The sequence below is a fragment of the Aquarana catesbeiana genome, linkage group LG07 (assembly GCF_042186555.1).
Source record: "Aquarana catesbeiana isolate 2022-GZ linkage group LG07, ASM4218655v1, whole genome shotgun sequence".
Classification (NCBI taxonomy): Eukaryota; Metazoa; Chordata; class Amphibia; order Anura; family Ranidae; genus Aquarana; species Aquarana catesbeiana.
The window spans coordinates 92,760,547-92,776,305 of record NC_133330.1 but is presented as its reverse complement, the minus strand read 5'-3'; the positions used below and the strand labels follow the sequence as shown (position 1 = coordinate 92,776,305).

The window sequence follows — 15,759 nt, the reverse complement described above, 5'->3', positions numbered from 1 at the left end:
AAATTGCTCCATTTGTAAATTTCAAAAGTCAATATAAAGGAATAGTAGTGTTAAAAAAAGCACTTGTGGGTTTATCTAATAATTTTTTTTTATATATTTCCTCTTTAAGGGAGCTTGGCAGGGGTGTGTGTCCTATGCATACATACTTTTGCTAATAGGTGTCCCTCATTGCCATTTCAGAAAGTTGGGAGGTATGGATAACACTGTCTGTTGCATGTCCCTGGAAAACAAATAGCACAGTGGTAGACAAGAGCACCAGGTTCCCAGTCTGGACACAAGTAAGAGCCATACAACAGCACACACACCCTAATAGCCCACAGCTACCACCATATGTCAAGGAGGCAAGCCTGTGGAGACTAAAGGCCCATACACACAATACGAAAATTGGAAGTAAAATTTCGATCTGCTGATTTTCGGATCGTTAGTATGGTGCTTTTGACAGCCGATTTTGATTTTTCGTACAACAAAAATTGAACGCGCAGACTATAACATTTTATTCGTACGTGAAGTCAACGTCCAATTTTCTTTAATTAGTACGGTTTTCGTCCGCAAAAAATCGTAAAAGCAAGATCACGTATGCTCAGAAACGAAAGAATACATACAAAACAATTCATCACATTACGTCACTTCTGAAGTTAAATCCTGTCGTATGAGAATTTTCCTATGGTGAGTAACCACTTCACTTTCAATATATAAGACTAGCATGCAACAAAAAACGGACGCACGTTTGTCTGAAAATCTGATCATATGTACAAGGCTTAATTGCCCTTGGTGAGGACCTTGTTTGGTGTGAGAGGGAAAGGGGGCAGAATTTGATTTGGGCAGGTAAAACTAGCTGTGATACCGTTGTCATAGCCTGCAACATCTCTGACCACCAGTAGAGGGAAATGTCACCCAAATCTAGCTGCCACGTATTTTGCATGCTAAGGCATCATTCACACAGCCATAAAAATGTTACTGATGTTATTACACATGTGTTTGCTTGGAGAAAAGTCCCTCTATAATGATTGGTAAATTATTTGTACAGAAGGAGAGTATATCCCAAAGAAAAAAACGTACTTTTGTGGGCATATAACGAAGCAAAAAATGGTTAAAAAGGTTTTTTTAGTTTAAAAGAAGAGAAAAAAATAAATATAAGTATCCATAACAGTGAAAGTTTGTATACGTACAATAATATTGCAGTGTTCATATGCATCTTGGAAAATGTAACATATAACATATCACATCACATGTATGCTTGCCTGATAAACATAGTTACATAATGGGTGAGGTGGAAAAAAAGACACAGGTCCATCAAGTCCAACCTATGTGTGTGATTATATGTCGGTATTACATTGTATATCCCTGTATGTTGCGGTCATTCATGTGCTTATCTAATAGTTTTTGAAACTATTGATGTTCCCCACTGAGACCACCGCCTGTGGAAGGGAATTCCACATCCTAACCGCTCTTACAGTAAAGAACCCTCTACGCAGTTTAAGGTTTAACCTCTTTTCTTCTAATTTTAGTGAGTGGCCACGTGTCTTATTAAACTCCCTTCCACGAAAAAGTTTTATCCCTATTGTGGGGTCACAGTACGGTATTTGTAAATTGAAATCATATACCCTCTCAAGCGTCTCTTCTCCAGAGAGAATAAGTTTAGTGCTCGCAACCTTTCTTTCTTACTAATATCCTCCAGCCCCTTTATTAGCTTTGTTTCCCTTCTTTTTACTCGCTCCATTTCCAGTACATCCTTCCTGAGGACCGGTGCCCAGAACTGGACAGCATACTCCAGGTGAGGCGGGACCAAAGTCGTGTAGAGTAGGAGAATTATCACTTTATCCCTAGTGTTAATCCCCTTTTTAATGCATACCAATATTCTGTTTGCTTTGTTAGCAGCAGCTTGGTATTGCATGCCATTGCTGGACCCCCAGGTCCTTTTCCACCCTAGATTCCCCCCAGAGGTTCTCCCCCCAGTGAGTAGATTGCATTCATATTTTTGCCACCCAAATGCATTATTTTTCATTTTTCTACATTAAATCTCATTTGCCATGTAGTTGCCCACTCCATTCATTTGTTCAGATCTTCTTGCAAGGTTTCCACATCCTGCAGAGAATTTATTGTCCTGCTTACCTTAGTGTCATCCGCAAATACAGAGATTGAGCTGTTTACCCCATCCTCCAGGTCGTTTATGAAAAAATTAAACAGGATTGGTCCCAGCACAGAACCCTGGGGGACCCCACTACCCACCCCTGACCATTCCGAGTATTCCCCATTTATCACCACCCTCTGAACTCGCCCTTGTAACCAGTTTTCAATCCATGTACTCACCCTATGGTCCATGCCAACGGACCTTATTTTGTACAGTAAACCTTTATGGGGAACTGTGTCAAATGCTTTTACAAAATCAAGATACACCACGTCTATGGGCCTTCCTTTATCTAGATGGCAGCTCACCTCCTCATAGAAGGTTAATAGATTGTTTTGGAGAGAACGATTCTTTATGAATCCATGCTGATTTCTGCTAATGACACAGTTTTCATTACTAAAATCTAGTCCCTTATCATCCCCTCCATGAGCTTGCATACTATTGATGTTAGGCTAACTTGTCTGTAATTCCCATTGGATGTATCTTGGCCCTTTTTTAAATATTGGTACTACATTGGCTTTTCTCCAATCAGCTGGTACCATTCCAGTCAGTAGACTGTCAGTAAAAATGAGGAACAATGGTCTGGCAATTACTTCACTGAGTTCCCTAAGTACCCTCGGGTGCAAGCCATCTGGTCCCGGTGATTTATTAATGTTAAGTTTCCCAAGTCTATTTTTAATTCTGTCCTCTGTTAGCCATGAGGGTGCTTCCTGTGATGTGTCATGAGGACAAACATTGCAGTTTTGGTTACTGAAGCCTTCAGATTTCCTCGTGAAGACTGAGGAGAAGAATACATTCAATAACTTTGCCATCTCCCCATCCTTTGTAACCAGATGTCCTTCCTCATTCTTTATGGGGCCAATGTGGTCTTTCCTCCCTTTTTTTACTGTTTATATACTTAAAGAATTTTTGTTTTTTTGTTTTTTCTCTCCTCTGCTATGTGTCTTTCGTGTTCTATCTTAGCCGCCCTAATTGCACAGTTACATTTCTTGTTGCATTCTTTATAAAGTCTGAATGCTGATGAAGATCCCTCAGCCTTGTATTTTTTGAAGGCCTTCTCCTTTGCTTTTATATGCATTTTTACATTAGGGTTAAGCCATCTAGGACTTTTGTTCGCTGTTTTAAATTTATTTCCTTTTTTTTTTTTTAATTTTTCTTTATAATTAACTTCCCAATGGGATACACTGGCTAATGCCCTTGCTCTTAAAGCAAACCCATCTCTCCTCCGTGTTCTTTATTTAATAGATTTTATCCCAATTTATATCTTCTACCTTGAACCAAAGAATGGGGACACCACACATCACAGACTACGACTCAAAACACATCTACCCAGGAGAACCAGCTTCAGATATACCAATCAAGATATATGTATAAATTGCCTGAAGGAAGATGTATTTCCTCCAAAGGGGACCAAACTTCCTGGGGATCTACATGAGTGAAATGGTAATTTGGACATGTAATAAAGCGTGTCTCAAAAATGTATATAATCCATATTATAATCCATATTGTTCCAATAATTCTTACCAGGTGCCACCAAGTAGAATCCAACAGTGATGACCCTTGGAGAGGCCAAAGTTAGAGACTGGGGACGAGCACCCAAATTACACTGCCCATGTCAGGTGTGGATGTCTAGAAATGTATAGGTATGCCTCCATTAAGTCACTCACAACGGTATTGTAAAACAGTATAGGATTACATATTGATACCATAGAGTGCTTACCAGGGTTACATAGCATCGTATCTATTTCAGTAATAGTACTCCGATCCTGTATATGCAGTCTTTGGCGCCAAAAGGCCATTTGATCACTGACATCATCACGCTGGCGCCACGTCATCGCGTCCATCCAATCTCTCTCCCTGTGAGGAAGACCGGTGTTCCGTTGATAAGTGCCCACTATCGAGAAGTGCCCGATATGTAGTGCGCATGCGCTGTACGGAACTGCACAACAGCTGATTTGCCGATCAGCTGGGCTGACGTAACCAGGACGCATGAGCACATCGTAGGAGGTATCTCTCGATGGGAGATACCATTTCACAGGCACAATCTAAACCTATACAAACAGCAGGGAAGACCGTAGTTCTCAGATTGTGCATCGCTGCTGCTGGTAGGCGGCTAGTGGCTGTGTTGAAGAGCTGGTTTTGTCTGTGTTGCAACCCGCCCTTTCACACAGGCAAAACTGGCCGTTAAACACAGCAAACCCGCCCTGCAACACAGATAAAACCGGACCATCATTACACTGTAAAGCCACCCCGCAACGTGAGAACTATGATCTCCTCCCGCTGTTTGTATAGGTTTCAATTGTGGCCGTGAAATGGTAGCTCCCATCGAGAGATGCCTGCTACGATGTGTGCTTGCGGCTCTGTCCTGCGCATGCGCGGGCACTATTCGATGGGGGACACTTCTCGACAGAACACTGGACACCGCAGCCATCGCAGCATATGACGTCACCGCGTCATGCGCATCCACATCCTTAAAATAAGAAAAGTCGCGCTTAAAAGTGAAAAAGGCCAGAATCGAATGTCTCTAGCCTAGAGGGATATATGCACATAAGTGATAATCACTGTGCCTAAAAATTAAAATAGTGGAACACAAGAATTGCTCCTATGTCTACACAAAATGTGAATACATGGACAGTGTTGAAACGTGATAAAGTGACAAATAAATGCCTCAAAACACTCTAACGAAAATGTGACAAACTAACGTCACTGTGAAACATGAATATCAAAAAAAAAAAAAAAAACCATAAAAAATATATGTGAATTGAAAAAACAAATCTTCAAAGTGCAAATAATGTCCCTAATACCAGTACATAAAGCAAAATTAGTAATAGTCCAAAAGGCTGAATAAGAAAAAGTAAGTGACAGGTGAATATTAGTAATCTTGCTGCAGTGAGTAGGGTGCGTTGATGAACCTCCACCTTCAAAAACTGCTGCCTCTTACCAAAAGATGTTGGTCTCTAAATAATAGGAGACCTTACTGGGCGGATGGCTGCAACCCCAGCCCGGGATCTGTGTAACAGGCACTAGATGTCATCCAGTCTGCAAAAAACCTCCTCAGCCGTCCGCACCAGGATGGTTGGGATAGGTCACCAAAAAAGAAATAAACAGCTCCACATAGCGTAAAACCTTACATTTATTAAATAGCAAGATCAGAGATGCACTTACAGACGTCAGTGGTAAATGAACGTATACAGGAAAAAGCCGGCCGGCTCCAAAACAACCCGTTCCTTCCGGGTATTTAAATCGCGGTGTCGTCGGGGCGTGGCTCCTCCTCCCTACGTCGTTTCGTCACAACAGGACGTGGTCACGGGATACGAGCCACGTCCCGACCCACCGCTTATATACACACAGAAATATCGTCATTGCTAAAGAGGAAATAAGCGCGCCATCTTGCCTGAGGGAAACAAAAAGGGCAAACACAGAAGACTATGTCCGTGAAGGGCATTCTAAGCATGACGACACTACTCATAAGTTACTATCCAAGCATTTAAACCAAAACCCAATGTTAGTAAAGCAAAGGGCTGTTAATTCAAAAAAATATTTCAACATAGAAAACGCTGCAACTAGTGTCTTGTTAGATGCAGTCCTATGAAAGGATGGTTATAGCTGGTAAAAAATGTAAGTGTGTACTACAGCAAAAGCACCATTAATGTGCACTCCGTGGCTGGTCATTAAAAAAGGCAGAAAAAAACTAATTCAAAGAGGTCCAGATATTTAAACCCGGAACTAATTTTGAATAATAAAAAATGAAAACCTTAAAAAATTATGAATAACTTTTATTAGCTGAAAACATTTCGGTCCTAAATAATTAAAAAATGTTAATAAGGATATATAATAAATTAATAAAATATAAAATTAAGTATGAAAAATAAATATAAAAAATCCGGACTGGCTGTCATGGGTCACCCAAAAAATGGTAAACCCTTACTCCCAGCCTCCACATACCTGGAGTGTGTCCATGAAATTACCCTCTCCAGAGTAATTAATGTTCTGAAAAATTGGTAGTCGAAAAAAAGGATTAATAATAAAATTCATAAAATTATTAAATTATCTCCCTGAGGCAAAAAGGCTCACCTAGTACAGAGATTCATATGTGTACCCAAGAACGCCAATACATCCAAACAGCTAATACAGTCAAAGACCATAATGGCCTCACAAACAACCAATGGGATTCCCTGGAGGTATAAAGAAAAATGGGAAGAAAATAAGCCTTGTTCACCTACATTCCCTAAGAGTTGTCTATAAAAGAATTGACATCAACATCAATGTTGAGGCCAAAAGGGGTGTAGGTCTTTAATTTATGAACCCAGGCCATCTCTAATCTGGAGATACTTCAAACCAGAACGCTACCCCTCCAGTGGGGCTTAAATTTGTCAATCCCCAAAAATATGGTACCTGTGGGGTCTCTACCATGAGCAGTCAGGTAATGTTTTGATACAGAGTGCTTAGTAAATCCTCTCCTAATATTATTAATGTGTTCGTTTAATCGCACCTGTAGGGGTCTTTTGGTCCAGCCCACATACTGCAGGCCACAAGGGCACAGCAGCAAGTAGACGACCCCCGAGGTGGAACATGTAATAAAGGGCTCGATGGTAAAGGATTTCCGTGTACAGGTAGAGGAGAAATTCACAGATCTTCTACTCCTGCACCCATTTAGGGAACAAACCTGACATCTCCTGCATTGGAAGTATCCGGTCAGTTCGGAAAAGAAAGTGGGTCTGGAAGTGGGAGGGTCAAAAATGTTGGGTGCTACTTTGTCCTTGAGTGACGGTGCCCCCCTAAACACTACTTGAGGTTTATCTGGCAAGATGGATGTCAACACCCTGTCGTTTTTGAGAATGTGCCAACATTTTTGACCCTCCCACTTCCAGACCCACTTTCTTTTCCGAACTGACCGGATACTTCCAATGCAGGAGATGTCAGGTTTGTTCCCTAAATGGGTACAGGAGTAGAAGATCTTTGAATTTCTCCTCTACCTGTACACGGAAATACTTTACCATCGAGCCCTTTATTACATGTTCCACCTCGGGGGTCGTCTACTTGCTGCAGTGCCCTTGTGGCCTGCAGTATGTGGGCCGGACCAAAAGACCCCTACAGGTGCGATTAAACTAACACATTAATAATATTAGGAGAGGATTTACTAAGCACTCTGTATCAAAACATTACCTGACTGCTCATGGTAGAGACCCCACAGGTACCATATTTTTGGGGATTGACAAATTTAAGCCCCACTGGAGGGGTAGCGTTCTGGTTCGAAGTATCTCCAGATTAGAGATGGCCTGGGTTCATAAATTAAAGACCTACACCCCTTTTGGCCTCAACATTGATGTTGATGTCAATTCTTTTATAGACAACTCTTAGGGAATGTAGGTGAACAAGGCTTATTTTCTTCCCATTTTTCTTTATACCTCCAGGGAATCCCATTGGTTGTTTGTGAGGCCATTATGGTCTTTGACTGTATTAGCTGTTTGGATGTATTGGCGTTCTTGGGTACACATATGAATCTCTGTACTAGGTGAGCCTTTTTGCCTCAGGGAGATAATTTAATAATTTTATGAATTTTATTATTAATCCTTTTTTTCGACTACCAATTTTTCAGAACATTAATTACTCTGGAGAGGGTAATTTCATGGACACACTCCAGGTATGTGGAGGCTGGGAGTAAGGGTTTACCATTTTTTGGGTGACCCATGACAGCCAGTCCGGATTTTTTATATTTATTTTTCATACTTAATTTTATATTTTATTCATATGATTTATTATATATCCTTATTAACATTTTTTAATTATTTAGGACCGAAATGTTTTCAGCTAATAAAAGTTATTCATAATTTTTTAAGGTTTTCATTTTTTATTATTCAAAATTAGTTCCGGGTTTAAATATCTGGACCTCTTTGAATTAGTTTTTTTCTGCCTTTTTTAATGACCAGCCACGGAGTGCACATTAATGGTGCTTTTGCTGTAGTACACACTTAAATTTTTTACCAGCTATAACCATCCTTTCATAGGACTGCATCTAACAAGACACTAGTTGCAGCGTTTTCTATGTTTAAATATTTTTTTGAATTAACAGCCCTTTGCTTTACTAACATTGGGTTTTGGTTTAAATGCTTGGATAGTAACTTATGAGTAATGTCGTCATGCTTAGAATGCCCTTCACGGACTTCTGTGTTTGCCCTTTTTTTTTCCCTCAGGCAAGATGGCGCGCTTATTTCCTCTTTAGCAATGACGATATTTCTGTGTGTATAAAAGCGGTGGGTCGGGACACGGCTCGTATCCCGTGACCACGTCCTGTTGTGACGAAACGACGTAGGGAGGAGGAGCCACGCCCCGACGGCACCGCGATTTGAATACCCGGAAGGAACGGGTTGTTTTGGAGCCGGCTGGCTTTTTCCTGTATACGTTCATTTACCACTGACGTCTGTAAGTGCATCTCTGATCTTGCTATTTAATAAATGTAAGGTTTTACGCTATGTGGAGCTGTTTATTTCTTTTTTGGTGACCTATCCCAACCATCCTGGTGCGGACGGCTGAGGAGGTTTTTTGCAGACTGGATGACATCTAGTGCCTGTTACACAGATCCCGGGCTGGGGTTGCAGCCATCCGCCCAGTAAGGTCTCCTATTATTTAGAGACCAACATCTTTTGGTAAGAGGCAGCAGTTTTTGAAGGTGGAGGTTCATCAACGCACCCTACTCACTGCAGCAAGATTACTAATATTCACCTGTCACTTGGGGATATACTTTTTCTTATTCAGCCTTTTGGACTATTACTAATTTTGCTTTATGTACTGGTATTAGGGACATTATTTGCACTTTGAAGATTTGTTTTTTCAATTCACATATATTTTTTATGTTTTTTTTTTTTTTTTTTTGAGATATTCATGTTTCACAGTGACGTTAGTTTGTCACATTTTCGTTAGAGTGTTTTGAGGCATTTATTTGTCACTTTATCACGTTTCAACACTGTCCATGTATTCACATTTTGTGTAGACATAGGAGCAATTCTTGTGTTCCACTATTTTAATTTTTAGGCACAGTGATTATCACTTATGTGCATATATCCCTCTAGGCTAGAGACATTCGATTCTGGCCTTTTTCACTTTTAAGCGCGACTTTTCTTATTTTACAGATTATGCGGTTTACCACTTTTTAGTCGCAGCTCAAGCAGGTTTTTTGTTAAGCGCAGTATTTTATTTCACAGCATCCACATCCTTGCGCAACCTCAGTGACACAAGTCAAGCCACAGGGGACATAGGTAAAGAGGGCAGATACCATGGATACACCCAGCCACAAGACAGTTCCCTATAGACGCCCATATCGTCCAGCCTCGTGTAAAGGAAACTGAACAGACATGGAAACCCATATGATCTCATGACAAGTCAGACACATAGAGCCAAAATTGCCATCCTCTACCACAGTTGTCCCCGCATATTTGGGGAGCGCCCAAAAATGACACACATTTAAACACACAAACACCAAACGCATGGCACAATGCTTACAAAAACAACAACCTAACAAATGCTAACTCACTGTTAAAATGTGTTTGAGGATGGAAAGGATAAACTTGCTGAATTCCTGTACCACAGCCAATCCTCGGGAATGTGGGATACTGCTGTACAGGGCTTCAATGTCAAGAGCTACTAAGACGGTATTATTGGGTATATGGATGCTATCTAGATGTCGGATCTGGTGTATCCTGTACATAGGATGGAAGAGACGTAACATGAGAACAGAGGTATCTATTAACTAGTTGACTGGCTAGTTCAGTATAAGCACCGTTGCCTGATATGATGGGTCTACCGGGGGGCATACTAGATCTTTGTGTGTTTTAGGTAGTGAGTAAAAGGTTGGAATTTTAGGGTATTTGACGAGCATAGCCTCATATAAGTCTTTAGTAATGACATCTTGATGAAAAGCGTCCAATATGAGTAACTGTAACTCATCCTGGACTCTTTTAGCATGATCACTAGAAATCTTCTTATACCTATCCTTATTTTCTAGAATGGTAAAATATTTGCATATAGATGTGTTTAGACGTGTAAAAAAGCGTATGAGTACATAGTGATATTTTGTTTTTTTCCCCTTTGCTTTACGCACCCAAAAACATGAATACATGAGTTTATATGCTGAAGAGCATAACCCACATGTTCTTAGATGCAGATTTATGGTGGTTTATGTGTGGCAGGTGACGTGGCAAGTGACAATCCGCATCTGGTGACAGGTGACGTGGCAAGCGACAATCCGGATTTGGTGGCAGGTGACGTGGCAAGTGACAATTCACAACGTGTGGTAGGTGACATGGTAAGTGACAATCCACATTTGGTGGCAGGTGACGTGGCAAGTGACAATTCGCAGCGTGTGGCAGGTGACGTGGCAAGTGACAATCTGCAATGTGTAGCAGGTGACGTGGCAAGTGACAATTCGCAGCTTGTGGCAGGTGACATGGCAAGTGACAATTTGCAGCATGTGGCAGGTGACGTGGCAAGTGACAATCTGCATCTGGTGACAGGTGACGTGGCAAGTGACAATCCGCATTTGGTGGCAGGCGATGTGGAAAGTGACACACTCGGGGCTCCCACTGATTCTGCATTATGGTGAGTTGAACTATTTCATTTTATATTACAATGTAAGAATAGAAATAATGCGCTTCAATCATCCTGACACCATAATAACCATGGTGCCAGGATGATTGAAGCGCCAACACCAGCCATTTCCCCGTTAAATTGCCCGCAAAAAAACAGACAGATGGGGATCCATTTCCATCCGACCGCCCCGTAGAGAACAGCGGGCTTTGTCCGTGTCTACTCTGCATAGTGGAGTGCACACGGACCTATCATCTGCCCGCTCAGCAAGGATCAGCGGACAGAACTTCTAGTGAGCAGGCGGATCCGCTTGACGGAGTCCGCCCCGTGTGAAAGGGGCCTTATTCTTTATATAAAAAATAATACAAAATCCAGCGGTTATTAAATACCACTGAAATAAAAGTTCTATCTGTCTTCAAAAGATATACAATTAATTTGGGTACAGTATTGCAAGTAATTGTCATTTAAACTATCACAGCACTGAAAACTGAAAAATGTCCTGGAAATGAAAGGATATATACAGGCAGGGCCGTCTTTAGCGCAGGGCAAACGGGGCACTTGCACTGGGCCCAATCTTTGTTGGGGGGCCCGCGCTAGCCGTGAATTGGGGCCCCGATCACAGCTTTGCAGAGCGCACAGAGGACACTGGAGGAGGTATTCCTCGCTAGCCAGCTGAGAGGGGGCGGGGCCGGGAGCTACACTGACGCTCTGACCCCGCCCACGTGCAGCCTGTGTACTCGGAAAAGAGCTTCTGTAGTGAGAGCCAGTGATCGGAGTGGGAGTGTCAGTGGAGCTTCCGGCCCCGCCCCCTCTATACTGGCTGGTGAATACAGAGGTCTGGGGGCGGGGCCGGGAGCTCCAATGACACTCCCACTCCGATCACTGGCTCTTACTACAGGCGCTCTATTCCGAGTACACAGGCTGCACGTGGGCGGGGTCAGAGCGTCAGTGGAGCTCCCGGCCTCGCCCCTCTCAGCTGGCTAGCGCGGAATACATCCTCCCGTGTCCTCTGTGCGCTCTGCAAAGCTGTCATCGGGGCGACCATTCACGGGTGATGTGGGCCCAGGGCCCACCCAACAAAGCATCAGTGGAGCTCCCAGCTGCTTTAGTAAGAGCAGAGAGTGGAAGCCCCGCCCACAGTCCTGAATGTATGTAGTAAGTTTGGCTGGCCAGGTATGTCCTTACAACCATAAAATGCCTGAATGTTTAAACCCTGAGCTGTGCTATTTAACTGTAAAGCTGTGCATTGCTGAAAGTTCTCTGACCATCCCCTGTATAATGTCTGCAGTCTCTGATTGTCTCCTGCAGTATGTCCGCAGTCTCTGATTGTCTCCTGCAGTATGTCCGCAGTCTCTGATTGTCTCCTGCAGTATGTCCGCAGTCTCTGGTAATCTCCTGCAGTATGTCCGCAGTCTCTGATTGTCTCCTGCAGTATTTCCACAGTCTCTGAGTGTCTCCTGCAGTATGTCCGCAGTCTCTGGTAATCTCCTGCAGTATGTCCACAGTCTCTGATTGTCTCCTGCAGTATGTCCGCAGCCTCTGATTGTCTCCTGCAGTATGTCCGCAGTCTCTGATTGTCTCCTGCAGTATGTCCGCAGTCTCTGATTGTCTCCTGCAGTATGTCCGCAGTCTCTGTTAATCTCCTGAAGTATGTCCGCAGTCTCTGAGTGTCTCCTGCAGTATGTCCGCAGCCTCTGAGTGTCTCCTGCAGTATGTCCGCAGCCTCTGAGTGTCTCCTGCAGTATGTCCGCAGCTTCTGAGTGTCTCCTGCAGTATGTCCACAGCCTCTGAGTGTCTCCTGCAGTATGTCCGCAGTCTCTGGTAATCTCCTGCAGTATGTCCACAGTCTCTGATTGTCTCCTGCAGTATGTCCGCAGCCTCTGATTGTCTCCTGCAGTATGTCCGCATCTCTGATTGTCTCCTGCAGTATGTCCGCAGTTTCTGTTAATCTGCTGCAGTATGTCCGCAGTCTCTGAGTGTCTCCTGCAGTATTTCCGCAGTCTCTGATTGTCTCCTGCAGTATGTCCGCAGTCTCTGATTGTCTCCTGCAGTATGTCCGCAGTCTTTGATTGTGTCCTGCAGTATGTCCGCAGTCTCTGATTGTCTCCTGCAGTATGTCCGCAGTCTCTGATTGTCTCCTGCAGTATGTCCGCAGTCTCCGATTGTATCCTGCAGTATGTCCACAGTCTCTGATTGTCTCCTGCAGTATGTCCGCAGTCTCTGGTAATCTCCTGCAGTATGTCCGCAGTCTCTGATTGTCTCCTGCAGTATGTCCGCAGTCTCTGAACCTCTCCTGTAGTATGTGTATTAATGTGCCCCTTTACTTGCTCAATTATTTGGGATTGCTCCACTGCTCAGTGAGAGGTAATGATGTGCATGAACCTCTAGCAACCAATCAGCAAACAGTAATGATCTGCTTTAATCTCTAGCAACCAATCAGTAAGTGCTAATGATGTGCTGTAACCCCTAGCAACCAATTAGTGAGCGCTAATAATGTACATTAACCTCTAGCAACCAATCGGCAAGCAGAAATTATGTGTTGTAACCTCTACAAACCAGCCAGTGAGCAGTAAGGATAGGCTATAACCTCTGGCAAACAATTGCAATCGCTGCGTGATCTGCTGCAGAAACTGATTTTGAGTCTACCTGCTATTTTTTGTATGTCTCAGAATGGAGGGAGGGCCCCTAGAAAATGTTTGCCCAGGGCCCAATCAAAATTAAAGACGGCCTGTATAGAGGCTAGCAATCAAGTGGTTAATATAAATCTGGTGCAGCTCTGCAAAGAAACCTTCCAGTTTTTATTGTCAAAACATAATTGAACAAGCTGATTAGAGAGTACAATGAAGGCGAACAAAAGGTACATAATACAGAGTCCAATGAGGGAGGTCTCCCCCCAAGTATAGCGAAGAATGTGTCCTGGCAGCAGCTTTTTGGCTGCAAAACGCTGGATGCTTGTAAACTCATATAACATGTTTAGGAGCACCAAACATTTGGGCATTAATTAATTTCATTGTCCAGAATAATCATTTATTCTGGCGATTGAAATGAGTTAATGTTCAAGCATGTCAAGCATTTTTTTGACAAAACTCTGCTGCTCCTGGATGCACTGGCTGTGGGGTTTTTTTTCTGCCTTAAACTAATTACAGTCTGACCATGGCCACTGCTATTCAAATGTAGTCACTCACAGAGTGGATAGCTGTGGTTATGGATGAATGGAGCCTGGATGCAGTCAGGCTGAGCGGCCACTGCTATTCACATGCTCAGGTCATTCCAGCCACAAGAATCCATTGATCCTTGCTGCTGGAATCCACAGGCTACATGTAACCAGCCATGAGAAGGAGGCCTACAAAAATACTAGGAACAATGTAAAAACAGAAACCATAATATTCCTTTGCATCTGAGTGGTTGCCAGAACAAAACATATAGTTTCTTATCCTCCAGTCCCGTAAATTAGCCTCACTGTTGGTATGGTCATTTGCCTTCTATTTTCATCTAAAAACCATGTATGTGTTTTTTTCACCAGCTACATTAACCATAATGAAATGTAGAAATGTGAAGGAATGGTCTATTATGAATTTGTAGGGATTTAGAACTAAAGCTGCCGGTAGTAAAACCTAAGTGGTTGTGGCAGTGTGACCCTATTAGACGGGATAGTCTGTAAGTGTATATAATAAAGGTGGCATGTGACTCTCATCTGATTTATGAGATCCATCAGACAAGTGCAATTTTCCCACTCTGGGCTGGAAAGGCCCTGGAGCCACCACTGCCAATAACACATTACACTATATATAGAGAGACAGAGAAAGATAGTTTCAATTACACATATGAAGTCCTATTAGCAGAACTAAAATTGCTACTAGGCCACATAGGCCAAGGTGTAAGCATGCTAGGAGTTCTCAGCCATTATTATACATAATACATTGCTCTTTTTTTCCGCATTTTGATTATCTTCCTTGCTGCTGTGTATATGTGCTGCCAGTAGCATAATGCCGCGTACACACGATCGGTTTTCTCGTCGGAAAAGATATGACGGCTTTTCCAACAGGATTCCGCTCAAGTTTGCCTTGCATACACACGGTCACGCAAAAGTTTGCTGAAATTACGACCGTCAAGAACGCCGTGACGTACAACACTATGACGAGCCGAGAAAATGACGTTCAATGCTTCCGAGCATGCGTCGAATTGTTTCATGCATGCCTAGGGATTTTGTGCGTCGGAATTGCCACAGACGATCGCATTTTTGGATAGGAACTTTTCCCAACTGAAAAATTTAGAGCATGCTCTCAATCCTTTGCTGGCTGGAATTCAATCAGCAAAAGACTGATGGAGCTAGGGGTGCAACGGATCAAAAAACTCACGGTTCGGATCGTTCCTCAGATCAGGAGTCACGGTTCGGATCATTTTCGGATCAACAAAAAAAAAATCTCCCCCACTGTAATATTCACAATCTCCCTATTGGCAGGGTGTGGCAGAGTATTGGCAGAGTATTGGCAGGGTATTGGCGGGTATATTGGCAGGGTATATTGGCGGGTATATTGGCAGAGTATTGGCAGGGTATTGGTAGGATATTAGCGGGTATATTGGCAAGGTATATTGGCAGAGTATTGGCAGGGTATTGGCAGAGTATTGGCAGGGTATTGGCAGAGTATTGGCAGGGTATGGCAGACTATTGGCAAGGTATGGCAGACTATTGGCAGGGTATGGCAGAGTATTGCAGAGTATTGGCAGGGTATGGAAGAGTATTGCAGAAGGGCATTGCAGAGTATTGCAGCAGGGCATTGCAGAGTATTGCAGCAGGGCATTGCTGCCATCCGATCTCTCCCCTCCACTGTACAGATCAGTACACAGAGGGGAAAGAGGAACCGGCGTCATGACATGACACCGGTTTGTTACAAGTGATCGCTCCGTCAGCAATATCCTCCACCACATTATTTATATATATATAGCCATCTTCTGAAACTTGAAATTCATATAGAATAAATTCAAATTTAAATAGAAAAGATTAGAATAGTAAAGAATAGAATAGAATAACAATAGAATAGAATAGA

General features: G+C 42.8%; 1 protein-coding gene across 2 annotated transcripts in view; it reads left to right on the top strand.

Moving 5' to 3' along the window:
- The window catches only part of LOC141103169 (3-mercaptopyruvate sulfurtransferase-like), a 107,221-nt gene that overhangs the window by 44,678 nt on the left and 46,784 nt on the right, over positions 1 to 15,759 (top strand). Inside the window, exons 2-5 of one of the 2 annotated variants that reach the window (XM_073592485.1) lie at positions 3,374 to 3,571; positions 3,656 to 3,771; positions 10,315 to 10,430; positions 10,528 to 10,723. In XM_073592485.1, the coding sequence (XP_073448586.1) occupies positions 10,572 to 10,723 (152 nt within the window). In that variant the 5' untranslated portion in view covers positions 3,374 to 3,571; positions 3,656 to 3,771; positions 10,315 to 10,430; positions 10,528 to 10,571. The remainder of the gene's footprint in view (positions 1 to 3,373; positions 3,572 to 3,655; positions 3,772 to 10,314; positions 10,431 to 10,527; positions 10,724 to 15,759) is intronic. The other variant, XM_073592486.1, reaches the window with a different exon arrangement.